This window comes from Podarcis muralis, chromosome 7 (assembly GCF_964188315.1).
Source record: "Podarcis muralis chromosome 7, rPodMur119.hap1.1, whole genome shotgun sequence".
Classification (NCBI taxonomy): Eukaryota; Metazoa; Chordata; class Lepidosauria; order Squamata; family Lacertidae; genus Podarcis; species Podarcis muralis.
This window is the reverse complement of record NC_135661.1, coordinates 81,259,086-81,275,835: the sequence shown is the minus strand read 5'-3', so window position 1 is coordinate 81,275,835 and position 16,750 is coordinate 81,259,086. Positions and strand designations below refer to the sequence as shown.

General features: G+C 50.7%; 2 protein-coding genes across 10 annotated transcripts in view; one reads left to right on the top strand and one right to left on the bottom strand.

Annotated features, from left to right (window-relative positions):
• ARHGEF1 (Rho guanine nucleotide exchange factor 1) overlaps window positions 1-10,346 on the top strand; it is a 77,328-nt gene extending 66,982 nt beyond the window's left edge. For 6 of the 9 annotated variants that reach the window (XM_028742274.2, XM_028742276.2, XM_077932210.1 and 3 more), the window contains 8 exons: window positions 465-552; window positions 1,518-1,619; window positions 2,473-2,543; window positions 2,692-2,862; window positions 3,762-3,932; window positions 4,041-4,189; window positions 5,516-5,613; window positions 6,403-10,346. In XM_028742274.2, coding sequence (XP_028598107.2) covers window positions 465-552; window positions 1,518-1,619; window positions 2,473-2,543; window positions 2,692-2,862; window positions 3,762-3,932; window positions 4,041-4,189; window positions 5,516-5,593 — 830 coding nt within the window. In that variant the 3' untranslated portion in view covers window positions 5,594-5,613; window positions 6,403-10,346. The remainder of the gene's footprint in view (window positions 1-464; window positions 553-1,517; window positions 1,620-2,472; window positions 2,544-2,691; window positions 2,863-3,761; window positions 3,933-4,040; window positions 4,190-5,515; window positions 5,614-6,402) is intronic. The other 3 variants (XM_028742273.2, XM_028742272.2, XM_028742271.2) reach the window with 3 other exon arrangements.
• A 784-nt stretch (window positions 10,347-11,130) lies between these two features.
• ERFL (ETS repressor factor like) overlaps window positions 11,131-16,750 on the bottom strand; it is a 76,684-nt gene continuing 71,064 nt past the window's right edge. Inside the window, exons 4-6 of the mRNA XM_028742279.2 lie at window positions 14,752-14,941; window positions 14,315-14,438; window positions 11,131-13,758 (exon numbers count right to left, since the gene is read on the bottom strand). Coding sequence (XP_028598112.2) covers window positions 13,136-13,758; window positions 14,315-14,438; window positions 14,752-14,941 — 937 coding nt within the window. The 3' untranslated portion in view covers window positions 11,131-13,135. The remainder of the gene's footprint in view (window positions 13,759-14,314; window positions 14,439-14,751; window positions 14,942-16,750) is intronic.

Sequence of the window (16,750 nt, the reverse complement as noted above, 5' to 3'; positions counted from 1 at the left end):
TGAAGCACTATTTCTGGGTTAGCGGAGTGTGTAACCTGAAGCATATGTAACCTGAAGCGTATGTAACCTGAGATACCACTGTATCTGAAGAAGCGTGCATGCATACGAAAGCTCATACCAATAACTAACTTAGTTGGTCTCTTAAGGGGCTACCGGAAGGGATTTTTTTATTTTGCCTTAAAATGTTTCTGCCTGGCTGGAATGTGCCCTTGAAACCCCGCCGACGCCTCTTCCTTGCCTGAATGGAAGGCAAGAGGGAAAGTGTGTCGCCTACTGTGCAAAGGTAGCATTTACACTCATCCCGTTTCACCTCTGGCCCTGCCCACCCCTGGCATGCGGCCCCCAGAAGGTGGGCTGGAAACGCCCTATCGGGCAAACCTCGACTGGCACTGGGTGCAAGTTCTGAGATAATTCCCCCTCCTCTTTTTTGTTTCTGAACCTGTGGTTTCCTTCTTTCCTCTTAGACATCAAGGCTTTCTACGTGATTTTCAGCTGGGAGGACGGAGCTCAGATCTATGAGCTGGTTGCGCAGACGGTGTTGGAAAGGAAGAAGTAAGAAATGGGGGAGGCGAGGCGGGGCGGGAGGGGGGGAAGTGGGCATTCACCGCTGGAGTACCACATGGGTTGGTCCAGCCACCACCACCCCAGCTTGATGCCCTCCTGGTTTTGGCTCGCTGGCTGATGGGGAGTTGTAGCCTAAAGCATCTAGAAAGCACCAGTTTGGGGAAGGCTGGGTTTAGTCTGTGAGCTGGAGTGGGTGGCAGAAACAGAGGGGTGGTAGTTTTGGAGGCGAGGGTGGTTCAATTTTCTCAGCTTCGATCCAGGGTCAAATTTCAAAATATGACTTTGCCTAGCACCAAGGGACGCGGGTGGCGCTGTGGGTTAAACCACAGAGCCTAGGGCTTGCCGATCAGAAGGTTGGCGGTTCAAATCACCACAACGGGGTGAGCTCCCGTTGCTCGTTCCCTGCTCCTGCTAACCTAGCAGTTCGAAAGCACACCAGTGCAAGTAGATAAATAGGTACTGCTCCAGCGGGAAGGTAAACGGCGTTTCCGTGCGCTGCATGCCAGAAGCAGCTTAGTCATGCTGGCCACATGACCCAGAAGCTGTATGCCAGTCCCCTCAGCCAGTAAAGCGAGATGAGCGCCACAACCCCAGAGTTGGCCACGACTGGACCTAATGGTCAGGGGTCCCTTTACCTTTACCTAAGGTCTTTAAGCTTATTATTATTATTATTATTATTATTATTATTATTATTATTTGAATTTTTATACCACACTATACTCACAGATGCCATTCCTTAATGTGAGCTGAGGCTCCTCCGTGGGCTTATAGTGATGGGTGTCTCTGAGCATGTTCTAAGCGCCTCTGCCATAAGCAGTACATTTGCCATTTAAGGGGCCAGGCTTCCAGGTTTGGAGATTCCAGGCCAGCGTGAGACCCAGCACCTCTAACTGTTGTCAATTCAACCAGTCAGTTTTTGTTTTACCCGATTCCCTTCTTTTGTTCTTTTCTAGCTGGTGCAGTATGATCAGCGACACGGCTGGCTCTCTGAAGGTCCCCATTAAACCACGGCTTTCAGTTCCAAACAGTCGGTCTTCGCCACACAGCCCCAGCTTGTAAGCCTGGCGTTCCTGGGGAGGGAAAATGTCTAAACCTTTCTCGTACCAAAGGCCACATGGGGCATTTTCTGGGGCCTGCTTGCCAGAAGCGAGTGGGGCAGAGTCAGAGGCAAAAATGAGGAAGGTAGCGGACGGGACGTTTTCCTTTGTGCGTTCCAGCCATGCAAAACCCAGGAGTTTTTGCAAACATAACCTCCACGCAGCGTCTCTCCATCCAGACCAGTGAGAGGCAACATCCCAGTTCAAAGAAAGGTCCCATCCGGGCAGAAGAATTTTAGGGAGGAGGCAGAGGGAGAAGACTGAGAGGAGGAGGTGTCAGAAGCTGAAGAGATAATAGGGTTTAGTGAGCAGGGAGAGTCTGTGGCAGAGAGAAGTGTAGAATCTGAAGCAGAAGCAGAAGAGGAGGCCAAGAGACAGAGATGAGTCCAGCTGGGGAAGAGGCAGAGGTGTGTCCCCCTCCTGCTGCAACTAGCTCCCCTCCCTGCTGGTCTCCCAGGACCAGAAGAGGTATGAAGGGAGAAGAGCAAAGACAGGCATGCTGGGACAGTCTCAGATTGCTTGCGAAGGACCGGGGGGCAGAGGAGCTTTAGGCAGTTGCCTCATAGGGGCAAGACCCACCAAGAAGAGTTGCTGTGCTCATGAGGCCTGGCACCTCTAAGCAGGTTTTGTTTCTTCTAATGAAGAGTTAACTTCACTTACTCAGTGTGATTTATTGCTGGCTGGCTCCCTGACACTGGAAGGGCTGTCTCGTGGGGTGTGCGAGGGGAAGGAAGGATCCAGCCTGCCAGTGCAACACATTTCCCCACCGCCGGCATAGATCTGCACTCACAACTTCTTCTTTTTCCCGCAGCAGCTACTCAGAGGGGTTGCTGGGTGGGGCGGAGAACGGCAGCTCCCACAAGGAGACCCTGCATTCGGAGGGTGAGTGTGCGGCCAGGAGGTTTGGAAGGCAGTGGGAGGAGCTGGAGGGGGCAAAGCAAGAGTTATGGGTTCTTACCGAGCTCAGAGCCAGGGGAATCCAGGGGCTCTTTGAGAGCAGGGATCCGATTGGTCTTTTGCTACCCCGAAGCAGAGCGAGAGAAGGACGGGATGCTGGAAGGAGCCGAATTCGAGGGGCGCAGCCCTGTGAGCGGACCGAAGCTGGGCAAGGCAACGGAGGAGATCTTGGACGACATGCTGAACCTGCACAAGCACCGGCCCGTAGGCCAGGGGGCCCTGTCATCCGCCGCACAGGACAGAAGTATGTAACGCTACTCCTTCGGAACTCCCTGCCTGTTGACAGCAGGCAGGCACCTTGAACTCTGCATTTTCCAGTGTCTGCTTAAGAACATTTACGCATAGGCAAGCCTATCTAGGGGATGCAGGTGGCACTGTGGGTTAAACCACAGAGCCTAGGACTTGCCGATCAGAAGGTCGGCGGTTCGAATCCCCGCGACGGGATGAGCTCAGTCCCTGCTCCCGCCAGCCTAGCAGTTTGAAAGCACGTCAAAGTGCAAGTAGATAAATAGGTACCACTCCAGCGGGAAGGTAAACGGCGTTTCCGTGCGCTGCTCTGGTTCGCCAGAAGCGGCTTAGTCATGCTGGCCACATGACCTGGAAGCTGTACGCCGGCTCCCTCGGCCAATAAAGCGAGATGAGCGCCGCAACCCCAGAGTTGGCCATGACTGGACCTAATGGTCAGGAGTCCCTTGATATTTACCTTTAAGCCTATCTAGACATGTAGAGAAGCCTCCCCAAAATTGCTGCTCTCCAGAGATTTGGAGCTACAACTCTCATTGGCCTCAGCCAGGGCTGCAGAAGACTGATGTAGAATGCTGACGTGTGTTTTAATCTGGATTTAAGCGTATCATTGATTTCGGTTTTTTAAAAAAGAGACTTTGAGGTTTGTTTGTCTTTACAGTAAAGCGGTATGTAAATTGCATGAAGCAAATGGATAACCCAGGGTTGGCGGGAATCGGCGGCCCTCCAGATATTGTTGGATTTCAGCCTCTATCCAGCACGGCCAGTGGCAAAGGATGATGGGAGTTGTAGTCCAACAGTATCTGGAGCACCGGAGGATTCCCCCCTTCCCTCCTCCATTCTTTCCCCTCCCCTCTTGCGAAGCAGATGAATCTCACCCCAGTCTTGTGTCCTTAACAGTATCAGCCCTGAGGAGGCTACTTCAAGTATCGGAGGAAGGCGAAGTTGCCTTCCCAGCAGCAGAACCTGTGGACCGTCCGCCGGAGAACGGGAACCCCCGCGAGGGAGAAGAGGAAGAGGAGTGGGAGACGGGTCACGGGACGGAGGCAGACGGCAGCCGACGTCACCCAGGTCTGAGAGCCAGGTGGCTGCTGGGAAAGTCAGCTGGGGCTTGACGAGAGAGGGGCATGCTGGGAGTATTTCATAGAATCAAATATCCCCCTCCCTCCCTCTTGGCAGGAGGCCTCCCCAATGGCCCCTTGGAGCCGGAGTGGGGCTCCGAGCACCTGGACAGGGAAGGATCCAGTTCCATAATTCTGACCCACCAACAATCCGACGGGGTGAAGCATCACCTGCGGCTTCTAGAAGATGCCATCCAGGGTCTGAAGGTGAGAGTGGGTTGCAAAGACACACACACACACACACACACACCAGCGTGGCACGCTCAGACTTTACTGGGCAGTTTTGCACCCGTTTGCTTTCCTTGCAGAGCTAAACCCCAGCCCTGGAATATTAATTTCCAAGATCGTTTGGAAAGCGCAGAAGATGGTGGAGGGAGGGAGGGAGGTGTGGGAGCAAACGCCTGAATGATTTTTCAAGCAGTGGGTTTGAAAGGGAAGAGGGGCAGAGAGATGGGCCCTCGTGTTGAGAGTGAGGGAAGGAGTGTATGAAGGTGTGAAGACCGCCCTTTGATGGCTGCAGCCCTCATCCATTGGGCTCTTTTTAAATAAAGAAGAAAGACCAGGACTATAGCCACAAGGACTAGAAACTTGATGAATGGGAAGTCACATTTTTCAAGACTATATGCTGCATGGAGACTTATCTCCTGAGCCCGTTCTCTTCACTAGACAAAGCAAAGAGCCAGGGGTGTGTCTCTCTCTTCATGCCTGTACATGATTTGCTTTGTTATATTTCACTGCACTTGGGCCCATCATTTTCTCCAGGCAGCAAACGTGGTTCTCTCCCCCCTTACCTCACCCCCACAACAACCCTGTGAGTTAGGGCTGCTCGCTGTCCGTCGGCTTAACCTGAGGTCTCCCCATGCCCTGCTCTCCCCAGTCCTCATCTGCCACCCTCTTAACAGCTTCTTTTTAGAATTTATTCCTTGCAAGCCCCAGCTTATGCACCAGGTCACCTTGTTTTTAAGTTGTAGTTCAGTCAACTTGTTTTTATTATTGGTTGTTAGCTGCCCTGAGCCCGGTCTCGGCTGGGGAGGGCGGGGTATAAATAAAATTTATTATTATTATTATTTGTTATTATTATGAAGCAGGAACGGGGACCCCGTGGCCCTGCAGGTGTCCCAGCCGTCCAAGCCAGCATGCCCAGTGGTCTGACGGGGCTGTTGCCCTGAGGGGAAGGGCTGCAGCTCAGTGGGTTAGAACATCTGCTTTGCATGCAGAAGGTCCCTGTTTCATTCCCTGGCATCTGAAACCCTGGAGAGCTGCTGCCAGTCAGTGCAGACAGTACTGAGATAGATGGACCAGTGGTTTGAAATAAGACAGCTCTTCCTGTGTCCCTGTGCAGTCCAGCAATATCCACGGGGCGCCATGTTGGCTGATCTAGAGCGACTGGGTTGCCACAGTTGAAGCCTCTCACCCTTGAGAGTTGGGAGTGTCCACAAGGAGACTCCTGCCTGCATATGCTTGTCCCCACATCCCTCCTTCACCCTCTCAGTGAATATTTTCCTCAATCTGTTTGTCTGCCTGTCGTACTAGGAAATTGAAGCGGATTATTGGCACCTGCAGCAGCTGATAGGAAAACTCACGCCATCTCAGCCGCCCAGTTTCACATGAGGCTTGGCCAAGCAGAGAAGGTAATGGAAGAAACAGGCTCTGTCTGGGGTATCCCAAAAACTTGGTGCATGACTGACCGGCTTCCTGTCACCACCCTGTGTCCTCTGGTTAGGCTGATAAGACAGCGATTGGCTAAGGAAGAGCCTGTGGTCTTCATGGCTGACCAAGCAGGTTTTTGAAATAAGTGTTTGCGCCTCAAAATTTAATTTAAAAGACAAAACAGTGCCTCCGCTGAGGGAAGTTTAGGAATCGCTCAAGCCACTTTTATGTAAATCCCACCCATTTTGGTGTTTTTTGTTTTAAATGGGTGCGTAATTTGCTGTGTTGGAAGTCTCGCCTGTTTATCCGAACATCCTCTGGCCCGTTGAGCCAGTTTTGAATCAGCCCACCAGGAAAAAACTCTTCTCTCCGAACCCCGAACCTTCCCATCCTTCCTTGCTCAGATGTACCTGGCAGTTGGGGGCCTGTGAGTGGAATGGCAGGAGGGTGGGAAGGCTCTAGTAGGCCCGATATGTATCCATAGCAACCAGGAACCAGTGAAACGTAGTTAGGAATATTGGGGGCCATGGGAACTGTATTCCCCATGGCTCCTAGCAATCCAGGATGCCTCTAGGGCCTTGGGGGGGGGGAGGGCCTCTGCGCATGATGAGCGGGGCCTGAATTTAAGTCTGGGTTTCAGCTCTGGCAAGTCCATTTCTTAAAACCGCCCCACCCGCTCCGGTTTCAAACTTGAGTTGACACCGCTGCTTTCTGCTGCCCCATTCTCACTGTCGTCTTAATGGCTTTCTGTGTCTTCTCCCCCTCTCCAGGCCTGTCTTTAACAGGGAGGAAAAGGGATCTTTTTTGCCAACCGCTCTCTCCAGCCAGATGATCCTCCTCAAACAACACCAGCAACCAAGTGCGGCCTACACTGCTTTTTGTATAGAGGATTTATAATGCAGGGAAAGATTCCAGGGTTATAAATATATATTTTATATATATTCTACCTAGACCACGCTATAGGGGGCCATATTTAGAAGCTGTGGAACTGCATGTGAGTAAGGGGTCAAACCCTTCCTGAGGGGTGGGGTTAGCTATGTCATCAGGCCATAGAGGTGCTCTTGGGGGGGCTCAGCTTTTTCTTTAGCTATGGGAGTAATTTGTGGTGTCTGTCCCAAAGAGAGGCGAATTAAAAAATTGGGTCCCTGTGGCAGCTGTCTAGTGGACCAAAGATGATGGGGTTGGGGTTGGGTGCAAGGCACTTGTAGGCTTCTGGGCTCCACAGACCTATTCAGAACATAACTGCTGGAGACATCAAACTTGACCTCCTTTCTGCCAAAAGTGACCAGCCAAATAATCTCAGGGAAGGTTTGCAAGGAGGGTATGACGATAGCAATATCTAGCCCCTCCTCAAATTGTCAATCATCCTGGTGGTATAAGCTTGCCTTACAGTATATCCTCACACGTGGACCTAACCCTCCAGATAGGTATCTGATCCTTTTAAAAAGGAAGCGTTTGGCGGCAGTGGCAGCAGCAATCACCGCGGTTTCATGGGGAGGCAAATCTAACTCACTTAACTTGGTTTTCCTTGCCTTTACTCATCTCCCTGTCCCCAGAAACTCCCCGCTTTTCTAGAGTGCGTTTTTATCCTTTTCCTGCCTCATTTATGCACATCTGCAGTCCTGCCCAAGCTGTCTCCCTCCATCCCTTGGCCCCTTGCTACCTTGCCATTCCACACAGTGCTTTTGTTTTGGCACCAATTCAGCTGAGACACACACACACACAAGCATACAGCAGAAAAGCCTTGGGGTTGCATGCAAGCTGCATCAGCTGCCCTGAAACTTGAGCTGCTTCTCTCCCCGACACAAACGCAGCCACCAGAAGACTGGTCTCTCCTTGCTGGGTGACCCTTCACAGCTGGCTTCACAACCTAACAGAAGGCCAGCTACACCGTCAGTGCCATAACCACCTTCTGAAGAGAGGAGAAAGGCGGGGGGAAATGGGTATTGTGTTATGAGATGAGCTTGAAGTCTGAAGGCAGCGTTGTTCCAGCGGTGGATCAAGGGAGACCCCTGGTGTTCCTTAGAAATGCTTCTCAAGAGATTTCCCCCAACGAGATCAGTAGTGCCAGGCAAGCTCCCTGGAAACGCCGCTTGATCTTAACCTAGCCGGGTGCAGTTTCATGTGAGCCTTCTAGCCTGCCCTCGCCCCAACTCAAGGGAGTCCCGGAAGACTTGGCCATCAATCTCCTTGACTTGGTTGTGTGCAGAAACTCCATTGCAGGGGTGGAAATATTTTTTTATTTTTAAATGCAAGCTCCCGCTAGCAAAGCAAAACCCCAACCAGCCTCTCTCAAGAAACCTTCTTTCTCACCGCACCCCTGCTTTCTTTAGGAATTCCTGAGAAATCTCGGGGTTCGATACCCCACAATGTATATACCAAGGATCAGCCGAGCAGTGAGATCGCACCTGCCCACACGTTATTTGGAACTGGGGTTGCCTTTCACTCGGTGTTGCTGACCAGGTTATTCCCAGCACCGTGTAGCACTATAAAAGCTGCTTTTAGCCACAGGGTGCCACAGATGTAGAATCTGAAAGCGAAACCACAAGGTCCTGGGTTGGGGGTCTCATCTGCCATAAATGTAATTCACGCACGGTCCCTTGGCTGCCCTTCTGTGACATGCTGTTTTACGGAAGGGACAGCAGGTGGAGCCATATCAGTAAGCCAACCGGGGCCTCTTGGCTCTTCAAAGCGTTGGAGTTGTTGGCCTTTTGCAGTATTTTGCAGGAATTGAGTGTGGACTGGCGGGGTGTGTGTCTGTTCCTCCTCCTACCCCTGATCCCCCTTTGGCTGTGTATGGAAGGGACTTGTCCTCAAAGCTGGTCTGTCGCATGGAGCAAGAGGGCTCTGGACCTATAGAGGGCTGCTGAGCACCCAGACTCGGGGTTTGCTGCTGCTTCTGGCAACTCTGCTCACCCTCCCCAGCCAAGACACCTCCTATTTGTAGGACCCTTTGCCCAACTGGAGGGTTGCAGTGGGTCCTCCCTAGGCAACCGCGGCGTGTTTGCGTCCTCCGGTTGGGAGAATTCCATCTGCCGAAACTAGTCGAGGGGGATAAACGCAGGTGGTGCTTTCATCCCAGAGGACAGGTAGCAGACCTAAGGGTTGAGGGGAGGGGGAAAAGTCAAGTGAAACCTGCCCCCCCCCACTTGATGTCCTCAGAGACGGACCTACACAGATATTGCACACGTTCCAGTGCTTCCAAGTGCCTTTTATACTTTTTGTTCATAATGTGCTTGTATGTTTAAGAAAACTCAATATTTTGCTGGGATATTATATATATATATATATACGAACATAAGGGAGTAGTCTTAACTCCTCCAGCTGGGGCTAAAAGCGAAGAAGAACCCAGAGGTTGTTTTTTTTTTATATAGAGTGATATTATATATATTTAGTCTTTAGGGGTTTTTGTCTTATTACTGTACAAAGAGCCTAACCCAGTATATTCGGAGAAGAAAGAGTGTGACCTTCTCGGCTTCCCAGTATTGTGGAATGTACAATAGCCCCTGCCAAATCCGTTGCAGTCAGATGAGGTGTTTTTTTAAAGTCACACTTAAAAAAAAAGAAAGAAAATGAAAAAAAAATTCTAAACTGCAAAATGTAAAAGCATCGGCTGGGTGGGGTGGGGGGATAAAATCCCCCGGGATCTGCTTTCACGTCTTTTACCATTGCTGTTTTGTACTTTCGTGAGACGTTCTCAAGATGGTGCGCTGTGGATTAGTTCACACATGCAAAAGTGCCGCACTTATTTATGGCTTTTCCCTTCTGTGTGGCGCCCTCCATTTTGGGCTCCCAGTTCCTGTCAGCCCCAGCCAGAGATGATGGGAGCTAGAGTCCAGCAACATCTGAAGCATGCTGTATTGGCCACTGCCCTACTGTCGTAACCCATCCACCCCACCTAGGAAAAATGAGAAATGCAAGTTCTGCACTGTCCTGTCTGGGGCACAACTATTTAAGGAAAATTTAAGGAAGAAGCAAGTTCTGCTTGACTTCCTAAACTTTTTTTTTTTAAAGCCTGAATCAGGCAGCATAAAATCCCCTCTTCAAAAAACCCCCCAAAACAGCCAATGCTTATAAGTGCAATTCTCACAATCTGTGCCTTTTTAGCATTCTGGATTCTTGACCTGGAGTGCAGCCTCAGTCGCGAACTGGATTTCAAGAGCAGTTTGGGTCTATAGACTCGCGGTTGGCCTGGGGCACAAATTGGAACTTGTGCTGTTGTTGCTTGATCTCTCCCCTTCCCCTGAATCGTCTGAATTAACCACGGGGTAGCTAATCGGTGGTCAGCTGTCTTGAGAATGCTCTCAGCTTGAGCTCGGGGGTTGCTTTCCTAGAGTTCAGTTGAGGATTGAGCTCTGTGTGGTTCCCTCCGCCTGGCAACGTTTTTGTATGAGGTTTGCAGTGAAAATACTAGCCAGAAGAAGGAAGAAGAGGGAAATGTTTCCTCGCCAGAGGGTGGGGAGATCAGGTGAGTTTCCACTCTGTATAAGGATGGGGTAGAAGGGAAGAGCAGGGATCCTGGATTCCACATCCCTCCTGCTTATCTGAGCACAGGAGTCGTGGGCCCCTCCTTCCCGCACCTTACGTAGAGAGAAATCGGACGCTTTTTGTATGTTACAGGAGGGTTACAGGTACGTGTAGGAGAGGCGAGGAAGAGACTGAACCAAAGATAACTTTTGTAAAAGATGCCAAATTAAAAGCTATATTAATCGCAGCAGCCTTTGTGGTTGGAATACAGCATGTATTTTGCATTTTGTGTCTCATTTATTGCATTGGGTTGGGCCAATCAAGGGGGGGGTCCCTTCTAACTCTATGATTTTCCCTGGACGGAACGTGCCCTTCAGTTATGATGGTGCGTTTTGGGCACACATGGAACTCTTGTGTAACTTGAATATATAGCCTGCTGCGCAGAAGGAAGAGCTTAAATGGTTCCCTTTCCGCTCAGTTGCAGGCAGCCCCTAGACCAGGCATTGGCAAACTCGGCCCTCCAGATGTTTTTTGAGACTACGATTCCCATCATCCATGACCATTGGGTCCTGTTAGCTAGGGATGATGGGAGTTGTAGTCCCAAAACATCTGGAGGGCCGAGTTTGCCTGTGCCTGCCCTAGACAGTTTCTCATGAAGAAGTGTAGCCCTCGGGATTGAAAGAGTCACTCATCCCTTCCCACTTACCTGGGAGTAAATGCCACTGAGCTGAGTGGGACGCAAGTGCCTATACTGTTAAAAATCTTCCTTTGCTCCTTTGTTAAGTGATCTACTTGTCAGGCTTCGAACTGCCAACTTGTAGGTTCCTGGCCTCTCACCCATGAGCACCCACTTCATCCATTCCCTTTTGCCTGTGAGCAGAGACTCGAGTGACGAATAGATATTTTATTGCTTTAGAGGCCAGCGATGTGCTGGGGTAAAATTCTTTCCCATCTGTTTTTTCTTTTTCTTTACACACTCCATAAATTAATATAGTATTTACAAAAAGGAAAGAGAAAACATAGGGGTTGGGTTAAACAGCGTCTTCATATCAACCACACAAATACAGTTTTGTTTTGTTTTTTCTTCTTTTAAAACACGGGGGGGGGGGGACACGAGCACACAGGTGAGGCCTGGTAGGGGCTATTTTTTTGTTTTTGATTTTTTTTACAGAGGGTCACACCAGAGCATGACAAGACAATATTGCACTTCGAAAGTCAGGGGTGGGTAAAAAAAGGTTAAACTCCCTCTCCCGTCATACGACTCCCTGTATTTTGGAGCGGGCCTGGATTTTCAAGTTCCTCCCAACAATTTTGGGAGCTGGGAATCAGGTTGGTAGGTTCTGGAGGACACCGGAAACTTGGAACCGTGTTGGCTTGCAGGAGCGCTCTCAACCTAGCTGCGAGGACCCTGTCCATAGGCGCCGACTCCATGGGGCCTGAGGGGGCCCGAGCCCCCTCAAAAATTCGTTTGGGGGGGCTCTGCCCCCCCAATAATTTAAGAAAATTATTAGGCACCTTGCCAAAAACCGCGCAGGGGACTCCGGCGCGCGCCTCCCAAAGTGACCGGGAGCTCCTGAGAAGGGGCGGGCAGGTCGGTCAGTCAGAGGAAGACCCCCAGCGGCGGGACTTTAGAAAGGAATGGAGCCGCGGGGCCGAGGAACGGCGTATTCGTCGCCGGCGAGGGACCGGGGTGAGGGGAGAATGGAGGGGATGGGAGTTCCCGCCGCCGGAGCGGGGCTTTTTTTCTGGGTTCGGCTAAGGTGACGTTGGTAGGAGGGGGTGGCCGCCTCCCGGCGCGAAGCCTGGGGAGGGCAGGCCGGTTCTTGCATGCAAAAGCACCACTGCCATCCTGCCGCCAGTATGGACCCCGGTATGGGCCCCCCCAATATTTTTTATAAGTCGGCGCCCCTGACCCTGTCAATAAACACGTTTTGCTGCATCCCAGTTTGCAACGACCTACGTGTGCACGTTAAACTATCGGGTGTAGAGCAGCAACACAGGAATGGTGGTATTTGGACTGCTTGGACTTAAAAAGGGATGATTCACACAACCACTCTTGTCTTCTGGCTGGACCTTTTTGAAGACACCTTCACAGCACACTCGGGGCAGCCCCAGATTGTGACAACCCAAGGTGGCTTTAAAGGCATCGGTAATGATGAGAAGCAGGCAGAAATCTGACCCAAGAAACTTATGTCAGGTGAGAAAAGATCCTGCACTTCATATCAACAAGGCTTGTGCAGGAGAACTTCCCGGCATGGGGGAGGGGCATTTGGGTGTTCTTTGCTGAAGCACCAAAACAGATGGTGCCAGCCACAGCAGCAAGCTGGTTGTCTCTAGAAGCCTGGCTGTTAAATAGGCCAAAAGAATTTCATGGGGTGGCAGTTGCACTGAAAGGGATTAACGTAGCCTGTGGAAATTTTCAGAGATGGTGTGGAGCTGGCCGGTCCAGGAAGTTTAATGGGACTGGTCTAGGGAGGGAGAGCTGAGGCAGATTGTGATCAAAAGTGCATGGAGTTATCTCTTCCCGTGGTATTGGAAGAGGTGATGAAGAGGACACTTTCAGCTCTCAAGTCTTAAGTGTTGCTGGACTGCAAATCCCATCATCCCTGACCATCGGTCATATGGGCTGCTGTGAGCTGGGAGTCCAGTAAGATCTGTGGGAGTCTCACAGCCCCCCCCCCAAATCTCTGCCACACTGCTGCCTGTCCTGAGCCCTCGTCCCTTTCTTCCAGAAAGCCTTTTTGCCCCAATCTGGGCCTCCCCAGGAATGTGAAGACAAGGCCCTCCATTGATGAAGTTGAGAGGGGGAAGGGATGAGTATTCCAGCCCAGGGTGAAGGGAACGGGGAGCAGAAAGTGAGGGTGCTTTGGGGAATTAGACTCAGTATAATCAATGAATAAAATTTTCCTATAAAAATAGAGACATCAAACAAATGGGGCAGGTTTTGTTTTCTTTCCTTTGCTTTAAACTCTCTTTAAGAATCGGGCTACTGATGGAGAGGGACCAGCAGTTGGGGGCTCCGAATAATGCCTGCATTCAGCTGCCGGGCAGACTCTTCGCTTCCTTGGCAGTGCCCAGGCTGGCCTCTGCCACCCCTTCCGGCTTGCTGGCCGTTGCCCCTGCCGTCCGCTCTGTCTGCAGCCGCTTGTAATTCTGCACCTGGCTCTCTATCGCCTCCAAGCTGTCGGGGCTGAAATCACAGCCTTCGTTCTCCGAGCTGCATTCGCTTAGATCTGTGATCTCCAACTCCGAATCGGAGCCAGGGTCCTCTTTGGCCCCTCGCCCCCCTGAAGGGCTCTGGGCCCTGGGACCCAGCAGCTCCTTCTCACGCTCGCTGGCCGCATTCCCAGTGCCGCGGAGGGGCAGGGTCATGCCATGGGGAGGGAGACAGAGGCGAGGGACGGAGCCGCCCCCCAGAGCTGCAGCCCGCTCTGTGCTATCTCCCGGCAGTAGTGAAATGGGTGCTGGAAGCTGGGCTAATGACCCAGACAGGGGGTTGGGGTAGAAGTGGGGGGAGTACAGGGAGGCGGGCAGTTTGGAGCTGTTCAGGGGGAAAGAGCTGGACAGGTAAGGGTTAAAATTCCAGGGGTAATCTGGGAAGGAAGCGTTCCTGCCATACGGAGTCAGCAAACTGGGGGGCTTTGTATATCCAGCAACACCTGTGGGGGAGAATGGGGGGAAAAGAGGTGTGAGTAAACAGTCCATGCTGGGTTCAGAGGCTTTGGGTTTGCTGGAATCCCAATGGATTGTTGTGATATTTTCATATTACCCTTTTGGCGTGAATCATAGCAATATGGAAAGAGAAGTAATCACCTTTATGGGGAGTTCTTTTAAAAAACCCAAAATGAACAAGCAGCAAAAATAATAATTAGGGACCCCTACCTTGAAAGCATCTCCTGCCAACCTAGCAGTTTGAAATCACGTCAAAGTGCAAGTAGATAAATAGGTACCACTCCAGTGGGAAGGTAAACAGCGTTTCCGTGCGCTGCTCTGGTTCGCCAGAAGCGCCTTAGTCATGCTGGCCACATGACCCAGAAGCTGTACGCCAGCTCCCTCGGCCAGTAAAGCGAGATGAGCGCCGCAACCCCAGAGTTGGTCACAACTGGACCTAATGGTCAGGGGTCCCTTTACTTTTACATTTACGGTACCTTGAAAGCATAGCCTTCCCAGATTTTTATTATTATTATTTTGGAAAGGTAAACAGCTTGCTCTCACCTGACCCCAGAAAAGGGAAGGTTGCATCCAGTCTGAGCTTCTCTGTCTCAGTTTGGCGTTCAAAGAGTGGGGTGCGGGTTGCCGGGTCCCCCAAACGGGGGCTTGAGAAGAGGCTTTGCAGGGTCTAGGGGGAAGAGAAAAGGGAATGAATGAGCTACGCAGATGCATGGGCTCAAATGGTAAGTGGCTGATCTCGCTGCCTCCTGATCTGACCATCCTGGCCCTGTGGGCTGAAATATTAAAAAAGGAGAAGATGGGGTAGAAATGACCACTCTGCACATGCTCCTTGGCACTATTGCAGTACAACGTTCTGACATCAGAGGCCCAGCTCACGACTTGAGCTGAAACGTGCTCTGAAGGGGAGCAAACGGCATGATACACCCTCAGCACATCCCCTCTTAAAAAACAGACGTGGATCCCTCTTTCCCGCATCATACCTCAGGGGTCAGAGGGGCACAATCTGCCCCATGGTTGCTCCCATTGAAAGGGTTCTGAGCCAGCAGAAACGGGGAGTTGGCAGCCATGTCCAGGAGAGGGTAATTCACCAGGACCACTTTGCTGAAGTTGAACTTGTAGGTGAAGCGTTTGCCCTTGGTCTTGTGCAAGATCCGTTTGTTGTAATAGTACCTGGCAGGGAAAGAAGCAAGGGGCCAGGTGAGCCAGCAGCAAGCAGGGTGGCTAAAGCGTAATTGTGGGATGTGCAAAACTGAGGTGGCAGCTGCTGACCAGAACCAGGAGTGTCTACCTTACAACAAAGGCCTGCAAATATTCTGCGGTTAAAACAAAGACTAGTCCAGTGAATAGATGGCCAAGCCAAATCAAAAGCCAGTGAAATTTTATGTGGTGGTTTTTCATACAATGGAACCATTTGTTTCACCAAGACTGGAGAAATCCGGGTTCAAATCCCCACTTAGCCATTATACCCAACGAGGAACAGTTTGCAAGCCACCATCTCTCAGTCTAGGGACGTGGGCGGTGCTGTGGGTTAAACCACAGAGCCTAGGACTTGCCGATCAGAAGGTCGGCGGTTCGAATCCCCGCAACGGGGTGAGCTCCCGTTGCTCGGTCCCTGCTCCTGCCAACCTAGCAGTTCGAAAGCACGTCAAAGTGCAAGTAGGTAAATAGGTACCACTCCGGCGGGAAGGTAAACGCTGCTCTGGTTTGCCAGAAGTGGCTTAGTCATGCTGACCACATGACCCGGAAGCTGTACGCCGGCTCCCTCGGCCAGCAAAGCGAGATGAGCGCCTCAACCCCAGAGTCGGCCATGACTGGACCTAATGGTCAGGGGTCCCTTTACCTATCTCTCCCTTTACCTTTACCTATGTCTCAGTATTGTTGTAGGGATAAAACAGGCAAAGAAACAGGTGCACAGCCTTGAGCTCCTTGGATATTATTATTATTATTATTAGCAGCAGTAGTATTATAAGTATTAGTTTTCTTAATAGCCGGGGGGCAGGGAGGGGAAGAGGAAGGCAAGAGCTGAATTTTGCAGAGAGTGAAATCACAAACCCAGTTAACTGAAAGGCCTGCTCAGCATCTGCAACCAGCAAGAAGAGCTCCTGATATTTTGCCAAACATGGCTTCACACACACATGACAAAGTCGATTTCTGCGGCCATGAAGACTAGAAACTTGCAGTTTTAAAAGGAGAAGAAGAATAAATCTTAAGAATTCCAGGAAGCTGGATTCTGCACTACCCGATACCAAATTCCACACTATGTGTTGCAGTCGTGAAGCAATGTATGGCAGCACCCAAAATGTGGAACGAAGAGAGAATCAAAGGGAGAAGAGGTTTTTTTTGTTCCAATTAGTCAAACATGAGGCAGAGCATGAAAGGATTTGGTGTGCCAGCCCCCGTCCTCAGTAGGAAACATGGGTCCCAACAACTAAATAGTGGTAACCAGGACTGTGCGCAGTCAATGCAAAAATGAAATAAAAATAAAAATATTCCTCTAAGCAATCTGAATTCTGCACCCCAAAATGATGAATTCTGCAACCTGCAGAAATTATGCAAATAACGCACATATGCGCTGTTTCTCTTTTCTATGACTTGCAGTGTTTACTTCATTGCTTAATTTTTCTGCTACTGCTGGTCAAGAGGAGGATGAGGATTAGCACATGAACATTGCTGTGGAGTTGGTGAAAAATCCATTGAAGAACAGCTGAGATGCAGGACCATCTACACAGAGGTTGATTATGCAAAAAAATATTGTTGTCCTTTCAAAAGAAAGGTGCATCACCTTCCAAGATTTCAAGTGCCCTCTGCAGAATTCGAGAGAAGTTTTTTTAAAAATTTTAATGAAAAACTGCACTATATTAAATCACATCACAAATGCTCTTGGCGGCCGCTTGTGACATTGGCGTCTGCCCTGACTTAGGATTCAGCGCCCTCTGCAGGCAACACCAAATTTCATCCCCTTAGTGGCCCATTAGGGGA